This window comes from Stegodyphus dumicola, chromosome 11 (genome assembly GCF_044657685.1).
Source record: "Stegodyphus dumicola isolate Sdum_Otavi_A_Nest chromosome 11, ASM4465768v1".
NCBI lineage: Eukaryota > Metazoa > Arthropoda > Arachnida > Araneae > Eresidae > Stegodyphus > Stegodyphus dumicola.
Genome location: NC_140778.1, coordinates 153393739 through 153414941, shown reverse-complemented (window position 1 = coordinate 153414941; position 21203 = coordinate 153393739). Strand labels below are relative to the sequence as shown.

Genomic DNA, 21203 nt, shown 5'->3' with positions numbered 1-21203 from the left:
CATTCAGTTATATTTAACAATTTTAATATAAATTATAATAATGATCTGAAATAGTTATTTACTCTCATTCTTCCATTCAGTCATGTTAAGCCTTTACCATATAAATTATAATAATAAAAAGTATTATATGAAATTAACCCTTTCATCTAAATTAAAACATCAATCTTAGATAGTTATTTACTATTATACTTCCTTTCTTGCCGCAATTATTTTTGGCAGCATTGGCAACAACAATAGTTTGGCGATTTTTTACGGCCCTCGAAACCGAATAGTACCTTTTCCTTAATATAAGCAGCCAGAATACTATTCGTGAAAATCTCTATTGCAAGGTGAATGTCACAGCTATTTCTAAGATTGCCAAAATTAGGAATTTTACTAAGGTACTCATTAAACATATCCCAATCCGTAGATTTTCTGTACTTAGTATCATTACATTGATTAATGCCTAATGTGGCAATAAATGGGGCGTGGTCAGAGGTGAGCTCTACATTAACTTCCAGATACATAGGTATCGAGGCAGTAGCAAGAATGACATCTAAAATATCTCCTTTTCTGGAATTCTCTGGTAAATACGTATGTTCATTTGGGGCGAAAAAATAAATAGCATTGTGGTTAATGAAGTCATAAAGTTGTAAACTATTTTTATTCGATCTGCGACAACCCCTTTCCACATTCGTACATTTAAACAACGCAGTTCTACGTAGGATGAGGCAACTGCCTACCCACCAGAACATTTGACTGATTTTTTTTCTATAAGCTCTCCTAAAATCCTTCTTTGGAAATATCACGCCTAGACGAAACATAGTTAGCAAACAAAAACCCTTGAAACTAACGAGATAGTGAACACCTTAAATTCTTACATTATTAGATAACGCAGCTGCAGAATACAGCAACGTTTCTCTCGATTCTGAGTCTGATATACTAAATTTAAATAACATAGGTGCATTTCGTAAATGAAATTTTAGGAAATCTTTATACAATATGAAAAGTGGTGGTGAAAGAAAATCATTTTTGAAAACCTTACACTTAAGCCGAATTGAAATATTTAAGAAATATAACATATTTCAGTACAGAATAATGAAGGTACAATGTAGATTAATACTATAAAATATATTTGCCTTCGAATCTCTTACCTCTGCATTTACGGATTGTCATACTGTCACAAGAAGGAGCAAGCGCCATAAAATGCAGTACTGCAAATGAGCTGGTAACACCGCTCTTTGCGCTGCATATCAGCGATAATTCAGTATTGGTTGATATTTATTTGTGGCATTTTATGAAGTTTATCAGAATTTTCCACGCAATGTAGTTTATTTCGTAGATAGAAAAACAAATAACAAGAAATGGAAGTTGATATTTGGAGTGGTGCAACAGATTAATATTATTTAAATATATCTCAGTGTGAAACATAGTTTCAGGTAGATCGGTTGCTGAGTTAACTGCAGAACAAATTACACACATCAAGTGACATTGTATTCAAATAACTAATGTTTTCTGTGTCGCAGTTTATTTAAAACGATTATGTTAACCTAATTTATGGAACGAACCTGAAAATATGTCATCTCTCCTGTTACTGATTATTCCAAAACATTCTCACACCACGAAAAAACAAAAATTGAACAAATTTGGACAACTGCACTTACTAAAATTTACAACCAGCAGCCAAAATCGTCAGTTGGGAACATTAACATCCGCGAGAAACTTTAAATAAGAATTTTTCTGAATTTATATCCATCGCATACAGTACAGTTAATATTCGTCGCTCTCATTTCTTGATTTCATTTGAATATTGGATACTTCGCTTCGAAAATATAATTTTTTGGTTTATTTCACTCTCCTCCTAAGTTCACGTATTCACCTTATATGCTATAATTCCTCTATCAAATTCATCGATTTTTTTTATGACTTTTCCAGCTCTTCCCCACGTTATGTTCACATTTCAACGCAGTGCTGCATAGGATGGGGCAACCAGCTATGCACCAGAACATTGGGACTGAGTTTCTCTACAAACCATCCCGTTTAAACTAATGCTATCAGGATCCCGGAATTATCCCACCTAAACGAAACGTCGTCCCGCCTAACCAAACCCTTTGGATACGAAATAACTTAACCGCTTACATTACAGGTAACGCAGCTGCTCCATACAGCAACGTTTCGCAAGACAGACTTCTCGTTGTAAACTTAGTGCAGACTAAAACAACATGTCTATGTCTATGTCTTATCACTTAGTAAGAGGCAATCGACCATTAACGGCCTTTACCAATATATGATACTTGACTTTTAAATGCTTGAAGAATCGAGTAAGCTGTATCCAATAATATGGAAGTACTTACACATGCTGTGCTAGAACTCAGAGATTACTAGCGACGGAGGCTCCTGTGTCGCCGTCCGTAGAATAAGTAAACTTTGAACAAAAGTGGTGCTCGTGTGGCGCCATCTATTAGTAGTGATCAAAAGCATTTTAGTTGACTGGAGCCCTGGTTGCGCCATCTCTTGCAGGATGAATTGTAAGGCATTTTTAAAATTTCATAAAAATTGTTCTTTTGATAAGCAATAATTAGCAAGTAAAATGAGGAAAAACACAATTTGCAGTACATTGAAACGTTTCACAAGAGTAAAAACTATTTACACACAAAGTCTACCTGCTTTGGCAGAAACAAAGTCCATAGTGCTTTGTAATTTGATAAGTAAATCTATAAGTAAAGAAAATGAAGTAAAATCTTGGCTAACTAAGAAGAAAACGAAAATATATACATTACCACCGACTATTATGGTGAATAGTGCGGGGCTTCTTGTGGCGTTGTTCAATTGTGAAATCATAATTTCCTAGTTTTTTGATGATATTCTTAGGATGACTGTCACATTTCATAAAAAAGTTATGAGAAGCTTTTAGAATTTCAGAATCTGTGGGTTTAATTTCTAAATCATTGTGAAGAATGGTGTTTCGTACGAACCAATGCGCATTTGTAATTATTCGGATGGTCTTGTTTTGAATTATTTGTATTTTTTCACGATGCAGTTGCAGCCGACGCTGGGGAAGTATACAGTAAAATCGGGCGGATAGCTTGTAGATAGACAACTCTTTTTGTAGCGAGACCAAGTCTTGTTGATAAATTAGAATACAATCAGACATAAGATTCTATTTTTAGCTGCAAAGTAGAGGTAAGCATAATATTTGATAAAATAAATGTAATATTCTGTTATTCAATTCCATTTTAACGTTTAACATAGTGATTATGCTATTGTAATAGAGATACAGTAGACTTCGAATTTTTTTTCGAGGAAATTCATTTTAATGCGTAATGAAGTTTTCAAATTCTTCTTAACAGATATTTCTTATCTTTTTTCTATTGTTTATTCTCTATTTGAAGTCTTAAATGTCATCCGCCCAGCCGGTATAGTGGTTAGTGACAATAATTGCCAGAGCCATGGGCGGGTTCGAATTCCAGAGAGAGCAAAGTTGTAACTGTCCGTCTCCTCATAGAAGGGGCCCACCAGCGGCCGAGCGGTAAAGTCGCTGAACACGGGTAGTTCGGTCCGAAGTTCGAATCCCGCGAACGGGCTGGCTACATGGGCGTTTTCGTGGTTTTCCCCATGTGTAACGTGTATACGAGCCAATTTCCCTTAGAAAGTCCTCCACGAAGGCATCCCTCCTCTTAGGCAGATAGCCCTCGAGGCTTTGCCATACTCACAAACACACACACACCTCATAGAAGGCTAAAATTTGAAAAATGTTGACCCACAGGGGCATACAGCAAAATCAGTGTACAATATACATCTAGACCAGCAGCACTATTTATTCTAGAGTCATTTGTAAATACACGTATCCATTCTTGTTTAAGTGTCCAATATTATAGTTATTGTCCAATAGTGACAAGGCATTTATTCTTAGAATAATATCTAGTGTGCCTTTTGGTTCTATTATATTAACGTTTGGAAAATTAAAATCAATGAAAGCAAATCCACTACAATTTATTTCCAAAAGAACCCTATCTCAACAATATCACAATTAATAATATCTCCATCCCAAATGAAAAATGTGTTAAATATTTAGGCTTTTATCTCGATCAAAAACTAACCTTCAAAAACCATATCGAAAATATCTGTAAAAAAGCCAACCAAGCAATAGGCAGTATTTATGCACTCATAGGGAAAAATTCTAAACTTGGTCTCGCTACAAAAAGAGTTATCTATCTACAAGCTATCCGCCCGATTTTACTGTATGCTTCCCCAGCGTCGGCTGCAACTGCATCGCGAAAAAATACAAAGAATTCAAAACAAGACCATCTGAATAATTAAAAATGCGCCTTGGTTCGTACGAAACAGCATTCTTCACAATGATTTAGAAATTAAACCCACAGATTCTGAAATTCTAAAAGCTTCTCATAACTTTTTTATGAAATGTGACAGTCATCCTAAGAATATCATCAAAAAACTAGGAAATTATGATTTCACAATTGAACAACGCCACAAGAAGCCCCGCGCTATTCACCATAATAGTCGGTGGTAATGTATATATTTTCGTTTTCTTCTTAGTTAGCCAAGATTTTACTTCATTTTCTTTACTTATAGATTTACTTATCAAATTACAAAGCACTATGGACTTTGTTTCTGCCAAAGCAGGTAGACTTTGTGTGTAAATAGTTTTTACTCTTGTGAAACGTTTCAATGTACTGCAAATTGTGTTTTTCCTCATTTTACTTGCCAATTATCGCTTATCAAAAGAACAATTTTTATGAAATTTTAAAAATGCCTTACAATTCATCCTGCAAGAGGTGGTGCAACCAGAGCTCCAGTCAACTAAAATGCTTTTGATCACTACTAATAGATAGCGCCACACGAGCACCTCATTTGTTCAAAGTTTACTTATTCTACGGACGGCGGCACAGGAGCCTCCGTCGGTAGTAATCTCTGAGTTGTAGCACAGCATGTGTAGAAGTACTTCCCTATTATTGGATACAACTTACTCGATTCTTCAAGCATTTAAAAGTCAAGACTCATATATTGGTAAAGGCCGTTAATGGTCGATTGCCTCTTACTAAGTGATAAGACATAGAGATACATAGACATCGCTAAATCTTTGTCGCTTATGTCATCATTTCGCGCACACTGTCCCTGTCCAGTAGGCGGACAGTTAAGTGTATGCAAAAATTTTACTGAGTCCTTACAAATTTTCAGGTAACCCCGGGTACAACAAAAATGTCCTCTTTTAGGACACAGGAAGACTCCTCTCATGACGACGTAATGGAATCGGATAGATCCAGAATGTCTACAAATGCAATGCCTATGAAGATATCGGGCTTCGTAAAATCCTCGAAGAGGAAAATGAAAAATTCGATTACCGATAGAGTCGAGAAAAACCCAAAAATGTACCGGGAATTCACGACAGAAGAAAAGACTCAGATGCGAAAAGAAATGGAATGGCAGGAACATGCAAAATGGTTATATGGCAATCAAGAAGCAGCTCTGACCCTAGAAGAATTAAGGGATGCAAGGAACTTCTGTGCTACTACGAAAACCATGAGTAATAATACCCAACCCACCGCAAAAGTTAATGAAACAATAACGAATGCTGAACCCTGGGTTTCACAGCGTAAGACGGCGAAAAGACCTAAAGAACAAGAACAGATGGAAATCACGACTGATAATCGATTCGAGAAATTAGGGGGAAATTCGACGGTGGAAATCCCACCTCCCATAGTTTTCAGCAGGCAAAAGTGGAATGGCTCATGATTGAAAACGAACCTAGGAAAATCCGGAACGAAGAAATAGAAGCAAATATGAAAGCTAATTCAATTTTCGTGAACGTGAAAACAATAGATGACTATAAGAATGCTACGAAACGACTACAACTAAGAGGAATTCCTTTTCATACATTCCAAATGAGTGCAGAAAAACCGCTCAGAGTTATATTAAAGAATCTGCCAACTCATATTAAGGAAGAAGACATCTTCGAGACCTCGAACGAAGGAAATTTCCTAAAAAAATGGTGAAGCAATTTAACAGAAGCGCAAAATATAACTTTGAGAAACTACCGATTTGGCTGTTAGAACTGAACAAAAATAAAAATGGATATGCAATACATTCACTAAACAATATGTTTAGTTTGACATGCAGATTTCACATGGAAAAAGAAGATTTTCCTGCCTTAGTTTCCGAGAAAAGTGTAGAAAACACAAGATCCCTAAGACCTACTACTAACGATAAACCGAAGAGCCAGTTAAGAAAAATCCCAGACGAAATGACAGAAGCCTTCTCCTGGTTAAAAGATGAAAAAATTCAAGAATTACTCAGCAACATTATTGATCACGTAGAAAACATAAGAAAAGCAAAAAGAACGGCAGAAAAACTTACAGCCGGTTTCAAGGCAATCATGTATATGATGAAAATAGCTGAAGAGAAAAATTAATCTATTACGATTACTCGCAGAACTAATGGAAAACATGGACTTTATTTTATATCTCAAAAACCAAACCTTCCTGTTTCAAGATGCAGCATTCGGGGTCAGTACTTGGGTGGGTGACGTGACTGGCCTCGACAAATCAACTGCAAGAGAGGAGGATCCTTAAAGGCCCGTTCACACTAGCGGAACTTTGGTCCCAAGAAACGTACGCTAACGCTAAGTTGTTACTCCCAAGGATCCCACCCGTTTACACTTGTAAGTCTCAAAGCCTAAGAATTACTACCCCCAACCAATCAAGTCGCTTTGATTTGCGCATGGGCAATATTTCCTATTTTGGGGTACAATGTCGAAAGTTTGCGGTAGAATGTCTAAAGTTAAAAAAGCTGAAGAAAGAAAGCGCGTTATGCATTTGAGAAGTAATTTAATATGTATGTATTTGCTGTACAAAAGCGATTGTGTTCCAAGGCGGGAATGGGTTCGGTCAATTTTTCAAGAGCGAGATACGTATTCCGCTCATGCAGCATTGTTTCCATCACTGAGGCAGAAGTACCCAGAATTATTTTTCAATTATACTCGAATGACGGCAAGTTATTTTTATTTTTTAGCAAAACCTGAAAGTAAAAATTGAAGGAAAGACTGTCAAATATTTCTTTTTATATATCAGTAAATTAGTAATTTTTTCCCTTAGTAATTTATACTAAGGAAATAGGATTAATGATTACATTGCGATTTAATTACCGACAAAATGAATTATTTCAATGTTTATTTTGGTTAATCTTTGTATTATGGTAACTCGGCAATTTTTTGGCGACCAACCCTGCTACAGCAACCTGCTAGTTTTTTTGGGGGGGACGCCATTTTGTTTTCACGAAGTAAAAGCTTTTTTTTTTTTTTTTTTAACTCAACATTTTATTCCAACAATCTGCTAACCGAATTACGCTTATGCTAGAATTTTTATGACACAAAAGTGCTTAATCATGACGAAGAGTAGGTGCGAAATTGGGAGAAAGTGCAGAACCGCCCACTGCTTGCCGCATTTTTAAGAATTGCACATACACGGTATCATCCATGTACACGTCGACCTATTTTCACTTGAAAAAACATCTCAGAATTGCACAAAAATGGCATTGCGCACACTCTTGACTTTATCCATGTACACTGCTAAAGTCCTAGCTAGTAACCTTTATCGCCTTACCAAAATGTCGCCAAACTACCTGTTACCATATTCCAAAGATTAGCCTTTATTTTTTATATAATTATGGACTAGCATTAGTTATAACTAATTAGTTTAATTGGTTTATTAAGCGCATTATTAATGAAGGTTGTTTATAATTCGATTACCTTAATGAAACATAATATCAGATGGAGTATAATGTAAAATTACTAGATGTGCCAGATGTTGGACAGTCAACATTTTAATGGACTATCGTGTATTAGGATATGTTCCTCTGTTAGAAAATACCCAGCATTCTGTATCCGTAGATTTTTTAATTATTACTGTCATAAATTTTATTAGTATTGCTTCACTTTGTCATGAAAATACTTTTGTAGAACCAGAAATATAAAATAATTAGGCTTTTAAATAATATATTCTAGAGAATTTGGGAGATCCATAAAAAGACTTGCTTTTAAAAGATTTTCTGCATTCCTGTTCCACCTGTGTTTTATATTTGACAAATGAGCAATAAAATTAAATCATGTCAATATTTTAAAAAATCATTTTTGGAGAATATTGTAGTAATATGATGAAAAACACTTTACAAAGAATCCAAAAGAATGTAAGAATAATTGTATCAAAATAGATTACTTAATGAAATTCTACTACCTGAAAAATTAAGCAATTATAAGAGTGAAATTGAAATGGAGAGTAATTTTCCTTTTAATCAGAATTATCATATTTTATTTTTTCAAATTTGTAAGATAAATAACTGAATATTTTTCACTGATCATAGTTGCAGCAACACAGTATATATTTCGGCAATATAGTATATAGTGATGCCCCTCATGTTGAGCACCTTCAATAGTCAAAAGTATTCCTGAGAATATAAACAAACATTGGTAATGACAATCACAGATAACCATATTCTCTGAAGGTTGCTATAATATCTCGTCGGTGGCTAAATAAATAAAAACACTGAACATTAATTGTTCAATACCTGATGAAAGGGTTTAGAACATAAGCATTTTGTGCATATCTGTCCAAGATATGAATGTAAATTAGTTTACCTTAAAAAATCTTCCTGATGACATTATTTAGGTTAGTAGGGTTACCTTTAGGCAGGTAACTCTAGTGTGTGGTGCATAATCAAATAATCATGTTGAAGGTAATCATCTTCACAGAAGGCTGAAATCATTTCTAATTATGGAGTTTATGTTATTTTTGTTAATAACATGCGATTAATCGCTAAAAGTGTTAATTGTTAGAAATAGTAAGATTATACTTCAAGCAATTTTTCAAGACAAAATTATTTTCTCTTACTTTGGCTAATCATTTTAGCACAATATAAACTATTTCGTATTTGTTTTTATATTAATTAGATAATTAAATATAGTTCTGGTGTTCAATTTACTCATAAGTATAATATTATTGAATTTACATGTAGGGAGAACAATATGATCATCATTATAATGATCAATATGATCATCTACATTTACTGCAAGATAAACTACAGAAGCAAGAAACACGTTTTAGGAAATCAATTTCAGCATCTGAGACTTGCCATCTGTTTAAGGTAAATATAAATATATACATTTGTTTTGAAAGCAGTGTCGACGCTAGACAATTTACCGCCTGGTGCAAACTCCACAAATCCAAAATTCTTCCACCTGATTCCTTCCTAAATTCTAATAATTTTGCCATCTGGTGTGGTCACCCTGGTTGCATATGCTCTGGCACCAGCTCTATTTGAAAGTCTTTATTACATCTAATTCCAGTTTTGTGTAGTATATATAATTGAAAATTAATGTTCTTGTCAGAACATTTTATACTTCTGTCTAATTGAACTTTTTAAAATTCATATTTTTTTTTAATTTGTAATGCATTTAAAAAATTATGAATAGGAACATAATTTTATCAAAATAAGTTACATAAATAAAGCATTTATTTTCTGTGGTTTAATAATAAGAAAGAAAATTGCAATCTCTTTGAAACTGAGCTCCCCCCAAAAAAAGAACCTTTTTTAAAACTTGCATACTGCTACAGATTGCCCTTTCTTCATTTTTATACAAGTTTTTAAAACTGCAAAAATTTAATTATTGATTCAGAATGTTTTTGTAGATTTCTAGCATCTGGAACTAATTATACAGACCTGGCATACACTTTCCATGTTTCTAAATCTTCAGTTTCACATATTATTCGCGAGACCTGTGATGTCATATGGCAAGTCTTACAGCCACTGGTTATGCCTATACCAGCATCATCAGATGAATGGGCTCTAATAGCAGAAGGTTTTGAATATAAATGGAATTTTCCCAACTGTGTTGGTGCAATCGATGGTATGTATTATGTCTTGCATTCCATATTTATTTGTCAGTGAGCACTTTTGAAATACAAAAATTGCATTATATTAAAATTAGGCAAATGAAGATTCTTTTTAAAGATAAATATAAAATATTGCAGAATCATCCAACTTGATATATGAGCTGTCTTAAAATATCAAAAGACTGGAATTGTTTCATAATAAATAAATGAAAGTGTGAAATGAAAAACAAACTTTAATATAAAAAGGAATTTTTTTGCAAGTTTCTAATTTAAGAACTGAATTTATTATTGGAAAAAGTATTTATATTAATTTTTATCATTAAAATGTATATTATTTTTCTTTAGGCAATTAATAATTGTTGCTTTTTTTTTTCTTGTAGGTAAGCATATCAGAATACAAGCTCCACCGTCAGCTGAATCAACATATTATAATTATAAGGGCTATAACAGCATAGTCCTAATGGCAGTGGCAGATGCTAGTTACACTTTCCTTTATGTTGATTCAGGCAACTATGGACACATCAGTGATGGTGGAATTTTCAGTAACTGTTCACTAGGTAAAGCTTTGGTTAGTGAAACTTTGTTTTCATTTCCAAATCCAACACCATTATTAAATAGTCATCGAGTTTTGCCTTTTGTATTTGTTGGAGATGAGGCTTTTCCACTCAGGAAAAATATTTTATGCCCTTATCCTGGCAAATTTCTGTCGAATGAAAGAAAAATTTTTAATTACAGACTTTCTCGAGCAAGGAGGTGCGTTGAAAATGCTTTCGGCATATTGGCGTCTAGGTGGAGAGTACTTCGTACTGAAATTGCCCTGAACCCAGAGCATGCTAATAAAGTAGTTTTGGCATGCTGTTGCCTTCATAATTACTTAATGAAAAATGAATTGGGAAAGGCAGCTAAGAAATACTGTCTAGTGAACTTTGCTGATTCTCTTCTTTCAAATGCCACCATTAAAGAAGGTATGTGGAGAACAGAAGAATTTACATGGCAACCTCTTGGCCGTCTAGGGGCCAATAATTCATCCCGTGCTGCATCTGCAGTTCGAGATAATTTTTGTGAATATTTTTCTGCAGAAGGAGCAGTACCATGGCAAGAAAGGAAAGCATTTATTGTGTAAATTTATTTTTTGAAAATATTTATGAAATATGTAAATAAAACAATAAAACAACTGATTAGTGTTATGTACAAATAATTTTATTTATTTCTTGCCATAATTTGTAAAAATTGTATTTTCGTTTCCAATTTTTTTCATCAGTCATTTTTTTCATATCACTATGGAGACTCAATAAAAATAGTTTATCATCATCATCATCATCATTTTCACATCGATGGTGATTTTTTAAATATTTATTTGTTTCATCAATAACAGAAAGCAATGAACTTTCAATTGTTTCTCTCTTTTTTCTTTTCTTCCCTCTAGGAGTATTTTCATCATTATTATTTGAATTAGTGTTATCTAAGATTTGTCTGGAGCTTAATGCAGGTGATAAAGGTGATTCACATGAGGGCATAACGTGAATAGCAGATGGCTCCACATATTCAGGTTCTGTCGGATATTCAATATTATCTGAAGACTCGGAGACAACAGATTCTACTGTGAAATTAAGCTCCTCGAATTCTTTGTTTCCTTGAAAGTTTGTCTGTGTCCTGTTTAGAAGGAAAACAAGGAAAAAAAATCAAATGCATATGAAAAATATTTTTAATACATTAATGATTATTTTGTGATATAAAGTAATTAGGTAGTGAAATAAGCAAATTTAGAATCTTATTTGTTACTGCATTAAATAGCTCATTTTTTAATTTCTATTACTTATGAACTGCAGACAATTTAAATAGATCTTAAAATTTAGCATGAAAAATAATGTAAACCAAGAGTCTTCTTGCTTCAGTGTGATTACCTGCAACTAAAAAGCTTTTTTTGTTAATTTGAATTATAACATCCCATTGGATTCTTTTCTTACATAATCTTTTGTGTTTATTAATATTTGCAAGAATAATTTCTAAAAAAATACAGTTTGTTACATCCAGTTGTATGGGGTAATTCCTAGTCATTACATTCTTGGAGCAGTGCTGGATCACATTTTGCTTTTAATTAAAATAATATTTTATCAAATATGGGGAGGGGTGAAATCATCCTCATTCTTTGAATCTTTTGTACTGCAATATACAACCAAATTGTCATATTTAGTCACTAATAATTTTATCGTACAAATATGGAGAAGGCAAAATGACATGAATAATTTATTTTCCGAAGTATGGTCAAAATAAATAAGGTGTATTAGATACATTTAATTAAATTACATACATTACTGCAATAATTTATTATATGCATTAAATCTGTCATTGTATTAACAAGGGCTGAAATTTAAAACATTCTTAATTTATCCACAAAATATCTGGATAAAAAAAAGGCAGCACTAAACAATCTCGTGAAATAACAAAGCTCAGAAAATACAACAACGTGAATCATGAACTTGAACAAAGAGTGAATCGTCTATTGAACTTGAACAAAGAGTGAATCGTCTGCTTTTTTACCTCGATGCAGATTAGAAGGAAAAAAACTTACCTTTTTTCTTAAACTTTTTATGTCAATAATTTTGTATTTCCATTATGACTCATTATTATTCAGTTATTATGACGTCATTATTCGGTATGTATTTTTTCTTCGATATTTCGTACTCAATGTTGCGGTTTCCGAAACCAAGAAACTCAGAATATAAACTGAATGCTTATATTCTGAGAGGCAACGCAGATTTTCGGTATTTGACTGTATTTGTAGACATTAAGACGAAAAAATGGAACAGATTATTGGACGTAGAATCGCATCTCAGATTAAAATTATGACAATCTGTCATCTCAGCACAAACAGTTTCATCCTTCTCATTAATCCAAATAAATGTTATTTATAATGTAACATTTATTTATATTAATGCCATAGAAAATCAAATTTATAGTAGTGAAGATCAGCGGGATTATGAGTTAAATAACATGGATGTAAATATTACTATTGGAGGCTGCAATTTAACAGTTGTGATGACAGTAGTGTTTTTGACAGTAACAATAATGTAGTATGCCCTAAATAGAGATTACTTTAAATGACTTATAAAGAGTATAGTAATTATAAAGTATATAGTATATATAGTAATTATAAAGAAATCAATATTTTAGATGAAAAAGAAGAATCTCTTGCCTTCATTGAAAAAATTTTGAATATGCATACAAAGCCCTTACATAATAAATGAAAATATTGAGCCACTAATAACTCTTATTTCTTTTTATAGAAACACAATCACAAGAGAATTTTATCAAATTTTTTGTATCTTACAGTTTAAGACAAATTTTATCTAATCTTGGCTTACACATTTCACATTCTATAAATAAAAAAAGATCACTATACTTTGGAGACTGTTTTGAAAAATTTCATGCCATGAAAGATTTTAACAGTTAATTCAGTAATAAAGTATTACAACTTCATTTTTTAATTCAGTTTCATATATATTTTTGTATTTATTTTCATTATGAATTAATGTAATAATTTAAGCACAACTCCTTGATCTGATGGTATATATTATGATAATTAATCCCAGGCTTTATGTGTTAAGTGCAAAGTAACTTCATAAAATTAAAGCAGGTATGCATAATCTCAAACACTAACTTCTGAACATCAAAATGGTCAGTAACACATCAGTTTTGAGCTGTGTGAGTACAGAAATATGTGCATCAACTATAGAGGGATAAACTATAAAAAGAAATTGGCCACAAAAAGAAAAAAATATATATACAGACGAGTCCTCATTAAAATATTTAGAAACTCAGCTTTCAAAGGAAAGAGCAAGTGCTTTGTTTATATTATGCATATGCTGTACTTTGTTAATAAGTTTACATTGCAAAAATATTGGCCTATTTTTAATTGGGAAGATTAAAAAAGTACAGAACAGCAAAGTTTCTACAACATTTTTTATGGGTAAGAACTTCAGTTGGCCCAAACACGTTAGAAAAAAACTATAATGTGTAATACAGTTTTATTATAACACATTTACAAGGTGTTAAACCATTCATAACGAGTGATGAGGCAATAAATGGTAAAAAAAAATTGTGTAGAAGTTTTTGTTTTCCAGAGCATAAATATTTGGATAGAATTTGAGTTACGGCAAAGCATATAAGGTCTATCTGCCTAAGGGGAGGAATTTCTTAAGTAAATTGGTTTATATCCACATATGTGACTATCTAACATATTTAATAAATTTATATCAATAAAGTTACAATTTTTGATTGCTAGTCAACCTAGGATAACTCCAAATAATCCATTTATGCTTTATAATATTACAGACTACTAACAAGTAAGATTGTATTTTGTTAATATGAAAATTTATCATTTTATATTTAACATAACTAAATAATTTGGTTCTGAATATTTACCTTCGATGGCGGATACATGGATCCAAAAATGACATTTGGGGCATCAGATGCCATTGCTGCTCTGCAGACTCTGCACTAGCTCCACTTTTGCATTTTGTTTTTCTTCGGCTATATTGCTTACGCAGATTCTGCCACCCACCGGTAAGTAACCTCTTCAACTGTGAAATTAAAAAAAATATAGCCGAAATTTTAATTCAACCACTGTAATTAATTACTGTTTAATTATTAATACTTTATGCAATTATATTAATTATATGAGATTCAAAATGTATCCATACGAAAATGAAATATGGATCTTATATATTTTTATATATGGATATTTATATATTTAGGGATTTTTTATGTATTTCGGAATAAACATTTGCATGAGAAATGAAGAAAATGTATTTCTGAAAATTGAGGAGGAAAACTTTAATCAAATTTTTACTACTGTTGATCTTCACACTTACTACTTTTACTTTCTTCTTCTCATAAGCCTTTAGTAACATGTTGCAAAAAAGAAGAGCAAACTAATGTAAAGACAATAGCTGAAATTATGTAATCATTTGAATTGCTATAATTTGGGAAAAATTTTAAATATATATAATTGAAGGTTGCTGCATATAATTTTCATAGAACAGTGTACATTTAGATACAGTTTAAAGCAGTTAATAAACTTTAATTTTAAAAAAATCCATCTACTGAGCTTATTTAAATTTTATAAAACTCAGATTTTTCAGAAATGTTCCAAAATGCTATAATTTAATATATGTCAACAAATTTTTATCGTGTAATCGTTAATAAACCTGTTTTGTACTTGAACAATTGCGTTAGTCGAAAGAGAACTAGAATAAAAGAGAGCACATTGCAATCTGAAAGGAGCAAAAAAATAAATAAATGGATACATACCATCTCGGTTCAGTCTTTCGGCAACTAGTAGCCAAGCAACGTCTTGTCCTCTTTTCATTCGATATTCTTTTTTTCTATTATCCCATAAAATCGGATGTTGTTGTACTTCTGCAATTAATTTGCAGTCAGACGTAGTCAAATCTTCCGCCATGTTTTTCGCTTAAAGCATCAACAAAACCCTCGTGATAGTTTGTACGTCTGTGATTGGCCAAAGCTTTCATCTCATAGGTTCGGAGTTAAAATTTTCCATCTCTTGGGTTTACGTCAATTCCCTTTGAAGATTAACCGCTCGACTTAGGTTACGTTTCTTAGGACGTTAGCTTACGCTTCTTGGGACCAAAGTTCCGCTATTGTAAACGGGCCTTTACAGAGGAGAAGAAACGTCTCGCCTGACTTCGAGGCATTTGCCTTCACGACCACGACTCTCTCGCCTGCGGGCGGGGTGCTAATGCACCTTTGATTATTTAACTAAAAGCGAACGGCCTTCGGCCTCATATGAACTATACGTAAAACTCGTTTGTAGTTAAGACCTAGCTTTGAAAGGACGATTTTCATTTTCATTTTCAACGTATCGTTATCGCTGGACAGAAAGATATGAAAGGCGGATTGGAAAAAAAGAAAGTCCGACGAGAAGAAATAGATGTTGGCTGAGAAATGGTGTGAGAGCAAATCCAGCGGGTGAAAGCGGAGCTTACGGAAGAAACTGGAACCATAGAAAACGGTGGTGGAAATGAGAGAAGTGGCGTCAGAAGAATCAAAGGATGAAGCATCTGATGGTAGTAAAGAAAATACGAAGAAATGGAAGACGGGAAAGAAGCTTTTGATTCTCGAGTGAAGTGGAAGAAAGTGAAAGTGCGACTGTTAAGTTCGTCGAAACTGATAGTGCAGTTACGAAGTCGCAGGCAGTAAGCGTTGAACCATCTGAAAGTGCATGTGATGCAGGGATGGGAGGAGCTGATGTGCAGCTTAAGCAATGCCCTCCAATATTGCAAGAAAATTCACCCACTTCGCAAACTGGGTGTGTGCCTTATAGTGCAGGTTGTGCAGAAAAACCTGGTTACTTCTGCTTGTAAAGGATCGAATTATATTCACGACCCTGGTGCAAACATCGGAACTGGCTTTCAGGAAATAGAGGTAAATAAGCATGTACCATCTGCTAAAAGTATCTAGGTGAACTGTACACATGATGCGAACAAACTACAGAATGGTGAACAAACTGTCTCAGAGATTCCTGCAAATGAAAAGTCTGAAAGAAATTAATCTTCAGACTGATAATGTGATATGCAAAACAGAAATGCATCTGAGAACTGCAGTGGAAAATTATTTAACCGTGTATAACTTAATGAATAGACTGAGACTGAATTCATTCTGAACTTCAATTTCTATAGTTTAAATTTGTGATGTGATTAATTTGTGTATATACCTTTTACATAGTGTGAATAATTGTTTCTTTACTTATTTTATTGATCTATTTTAGAACGTTTTGATTGTATCGAATTTGGCTTCTGACCAAGTGTTGTACTGCCCGAGACATGCAGTCCTTGGCAGGGCACAGTGTTACGAAATGTCAAGGCGTGATAAGACAGCTTCTTCGCAAAGTAGGTTTAGAGTTGCCGACTGGGACGTTCCGTCCTTGGGAGGGGACAGTGTTACGAAATGTCCAGACGTGGTAAGATAGCTTCCCCACAAAGTAGGTTTAAGGTTGCCATAAAATGGCAAGGTTGCCACATTCGGTGAGAAATCGCCCATTTGGAGAAAAATTGGCGATATGCCATAGAGGGATGGAGAACCTTCTGGAACGAATTCTTACCGGTTTAGTCCAGAATGTTCTCGAACACAAGCCGAAAGCTATATAATCCCTGCTGGACGCGGAGGGTCAGCCAATTAGTCGTCAGTGTCTCATCTAGTTAATCCGTGCGGAGTCGATCGAGTTGACAGCCGGGCAGTGACTGCCGAGTGGGTGGTCGAGTACATCGAAAGAGCCTCAGTGTATTGCGTTGTCGAGAGAGTGTGTTGAGCTCCAGGAACGACTGAACCGAAGAGTTGGGAGCTGGACTCTTGTGTTTCCTCGAGTGCCTCTCGTGTTGTAGCGCGGAAAGTCTCAAGAGAACGTGGAGCTCCGACAACGACCAAGCAGAGTCGGGATCTGTACTGTGGTGCTTTGCAATGAAGCTGTCTGCCCCGTTATAGCCTGGTAACCTGAAGGCTGTGTCGCTGATTCTTCCAGCGAGTTTATAATAGATCTTCGACAACTCTAAAATGCGACTTTGGAGCTGTCCTGATTAATATTGGTAAATAAAGTGTGTTTCTATACTTCATCAAGTGTTGTCATTATTCCCTCCAAATCTGCACGAACCCCGTACGAACGGGAAGTGAAGGAAGGAAGGAAATAGCGTAACAATATCTAAAACTGGAGGTAATAAATTTATAGTGCGATATATGTCTTAATCAAAGGTTTAAAGATGCAGGTTTTGGTTCTTTTATATGTGCTAATGTCAATAAATAAAAAACCTCAATTAAAATTTTTAGGCTAACATTAATTGTTTTGTTTGGCAATATTTATACGAGAACAGTGGAAAATTAAGAAGCAAAAAAAAAAAAAAAAAAAAAAAAAAAACTCGATTAACCGATGAACTACTAAAATCCATCATGAGGATAATTTCTAGCAATTCTCCTCTAAGATTAGGAACTTATTGAGAATCGAAATCCCATGAAATATGAAATGGTAAGTGATGAAAAAGTTTATTATTATTTAAATAGAAACGTATCATTTTCTAGATTAGAAAACGTTTTGTAAATAACAGAGAGAGGCTAGGTTGTCTTCGCGGATTCTTAAATTTTGTCCACTTGGAAAATTTCTACAAGAACTTAGAAAGTTTCCTTTTTTTTTTTCTTTTTAGTTTACATAAAAGCAACAGTATACAATGTGTTAAGTACTGTATGGGACTTGATATATCAGTTTCGTTATTCCATCAATCTGCTAATGAAGGCCCCTATTGCTTGATGTTTCAAGTTTTTCAAATCTGACCTCTCGAAATTTAAACCAGCTGCCAAATCTTCTCTTATACTCAGTTTAAAAAATCACTTTCTTGACCTATTGCTAACTGTGCCAGATTTTATGTTGTCTCAAAAGTCCACAAAAATGAATATTCCTTTTCAGCGTATAGGTTTCACTTTGAAAGCACATTATATATTTTCGACATATAATTAGTTACCCCATTTTTTCTTTTAGGCTCTAATCTTATACGCACTGTAAAATATTCTTTTGAAGTTGTCGGTATACTGAGAGATATTTCTTCCTTATTCTCCATTATGCCTTTCATTTGATGTTAAATCACTGTTTACTAGTGTTCCAATCGAAAGAACACTATATAGACTTGAAACTAGGCTTCGAGAATTCCTTTTCACATATATTGAAATTGAAATGTTAATACATCTTACTAAAGTCTTGTTTCCCAAAAGAATATTATCGGCAAACTGAAATGTTAGTTATAGGTAATCCTTTCAGTCTAGTATTTGCTGACATTTATATGCCTCATTTTCAGGTCAACTTGTTTGAAAAACTCGGTTATCGTCTCTGGATTCGCTACGTAGTACAAGCATTCACTCTTTTAATCTTAATTTAGAAGATTTATGCCAGGTTTTATCTATTATAAATTCGATTGATGCAGGCACCCAGTTCACTTTCGAAACAGAATGTGACAGTTTCTTTTCCTTCTTTTACATTCTTATAATCAACGGTGAATCTGATTTCAGCACTAATCTTCACCGGAAGCACTTTCCTCCCCATCCCAAGTCACGTATCTTGGCTCTGCTTAAGTAAAAATTCACAGTATTATGTTATTCTTGCTCTCTAAGTTTATTCTAAGTTATTGTTTGCTAATAACTCAATTATTTGAGAGGAGTTGCCACTGACAGAGTATTTTCTCGCGTGGTCTTTTATAAAACCTTTAAGAAATTTTCATCTTGACATCAAAAAAGATATTCCGTTGTTGAAGTAACATTAAAAATCTTCTACGTCTTCAGTTTCGTCCTTTTATCAGTTACAAAATTTTAAAATCCTTTTCTTGCTTATGATCGAAATCCATGTTTCGATCCTTAAAGATTCCACATCTGGCCTTAATTCTTGGGGAATTTAACATTATAACTTTATAATAATCAGAAATCGTTCGGTATAGTGCTGTTTTGAATATGTGAATGAGTTGGCTGTATTTGTGTAATATGCTCTGTACATCTTGGATTATTTCTCGTCTCAGTACATTGATGTTTGTGCATCATTGATCAATTTCTTTTTCGTCATTTCCGATGTAATATACTTGCAGAAATTTATAGTTTTCGTTGGGTAGCGGTAGTAAGGATCACATTTTGTGATAGATTTGTCCTTGAATGTAAAAAACATAAATCTTTGTTACTGTTGATCAAAAAAACACCGAAAACATTCATTTGGCAGTACGCTATGTACTCTTTTATATTTTGGAGAAAGTGTTTTGATTCTGAAGTTACACCAGTAATGTATTGTAGAAATTCTTGCGGAGGGCTTCCAGAGAAGATAATCGAATCTTTTCATACATGCTACAAATTCTGGGTGTATCTCTACTGAATTTTTTCGCTGTGCACAATTGGCAGATGTTATCCATTATTCCGATTAGGACGTGCTTGTGTTTGTTATATTCTCTCTCAAGGTCGTAGCGGAATGATTCATTTATTATGTTGCACTGTTTTCTTGCCTTTGTCCGCGCTTCTCGTACGATAATGTTTTCATGGGTGGCTAGCGTTCCAAGTCTTTTATTATAAGATTGTGTCGCAATTTTTGATTCGTTCATTTCTTTGTTCTTCCGTTTCTCTGCTTCTTACGGTGCCCATTCTCATTTGTTGGGAATGTAAATATGGTTTGCGCTCTTCGAATGTTGAGATTTTTCGCTGTTCCTTTTGTTTTCACCTTTTTGCTTCAGAACAGGCGAGATCTCCTCCTCTTTTACTCTTCAACCAAACGTTCAACTTTCATATCTGCTTTTTATTACGAAATACACTTAGTACACTTTACACACATTATTTTCGATTTAGATTATCACTGTATCGCTTCGATTAATCACACTTCACTGTTTGTTTTTATTCACTCACTGCACTTCACTGATAAGTGACTTCACTTCACGACGTTCACTTCACGACGGATCGGGCTTTATATTCCCTTACCAATGTGTTGCCTCACCCATCCATGAAAGGCGTTAGATGGACCACAATGTTCCAGAGCATTTTACAGTACTCGATAGTGTTCTGGAATGTTCGACAAGGCCTGGGGTTTTCCTGAACGTTCCAGACTATTCATGAACATCGTACAACATACCAGAATGTTCCGAAATGTTCTGGAACGTTGTAGAATGCCCTCGAATGTTTTAGGTACTGTTTTAGCTCTTTCTAGAGGGCGAAACGTCCAGCTCTTATATCTTTAAAAGCCCGCCGTTCAGGTAAAAACGGGAATATTCTTCAGGGATGGGACATACTGGACTGAAATGCCATATAACTCCTTTGATCGTACCGTGACTCGTTTCTGAGTTTTAGCGGTACGCACATTGCACACTTACTTTTATAATATACATTGATTATGCTTACTTCTTGCTTGCTGCTAAGGAACAAAAACCGATATTTGCCGAAATTGACAATTGTTTGTTCAAAATTTTCACTACAATATAGCTTCATTTTACACAAAAAAAGTTCTTTCTTTTTCGCCACTAGTTTATGTCTTGTATAAAGTCTACCTAAAATTTCTTATAACGTTGCCAAGTTTCGCCTAGTTGGCGCGGCGTATATCGCCTTAATTAAAAACTTAAGTACCAACGCCTTAGGGCAATTTACCAACAGAGACGGTTAAAGTAGCGGTTGGCTACTAATTGCCGCCTAGCCATTGACTCGATTTTGATTTCTAAGAATAGGTTAATTATGAGGTCTAGAAAATGGTTGCTGAGAGATGCGGTAGGTTGGTTTGTGATCAAAGTTCTTTAACCGCTT

At 34.0% G+C, this 21203-nt stretch overlaps 2 protein-coding genes across 2 annotated transcripts in view; one reads left to right on the top strand and one right to left on the bottom strand.

Moving 5' to 3' along the window:
- The window catches only part of LOC146994443 (uncharacterized), a 103536-nt gene extending 92474 nt beyond the window's left edge, over positions 1 to 11062 (top strand). The window contains exon 4 of the mRNA XM_085827336.1: positions 10265 to 11062. Within this exon, the coding sequence (XP_085683462.1) occupies positions 10265 to 11007 (743 nt within the window). The 3' untranslated portion in view covers positions 11008 to 11062. The remainder of the gene's footprint in view (positions 1 to 10264) is intronic.
- Positions 11063 to 11068: 6 nt separating this feature from the next.
- On the bottom strand, positions 11069 to 15348 carry LOC146994442 (uncharacterized). Its single transcript, XM_085826380.1, has 3 exons — positions 15106 to 15348; positions 14310 to 14467; positions 11069 to 11537 (listed from the first exon to the last, which is right to left on the bottom strand). The coding sequence occupies exons 1-3, from the start codon at positions 15346 to 15348 to the stop codon at positions 11069 to 11071; spliced, it is 870 nt and encodes a 289-aa protein (XP_085682506.1).
- Between the last annotated feature and the right edge of the window lie 5855 nt (positions 15349 to 21203).

Excerpts from the sequence above, each read along its gene's own strand:
- LOC146994442 (XM_085826380.1), bottom strand. The coding sequence starts at position 15,348 with ATGGCGGAAGATTTGACTACGTCTGACTGCAAATTAATTGCAGAAGTA. Across the intron at positions 14,468-15,105 it reads CGACTAACGCAATTGTTCAA|TTGAAGAGGTTACTTACCGG; the intron begins GTACAAAACAGG and ends TTAATTTCACAG. Across the intron at positions 11,538-14,309 it reads CCATGTATCCGCCATCGAAG|GACACAGACAAACTTTCAAG; the intron begins GTAAATATTCAG and ends CCTTCTAAACAG.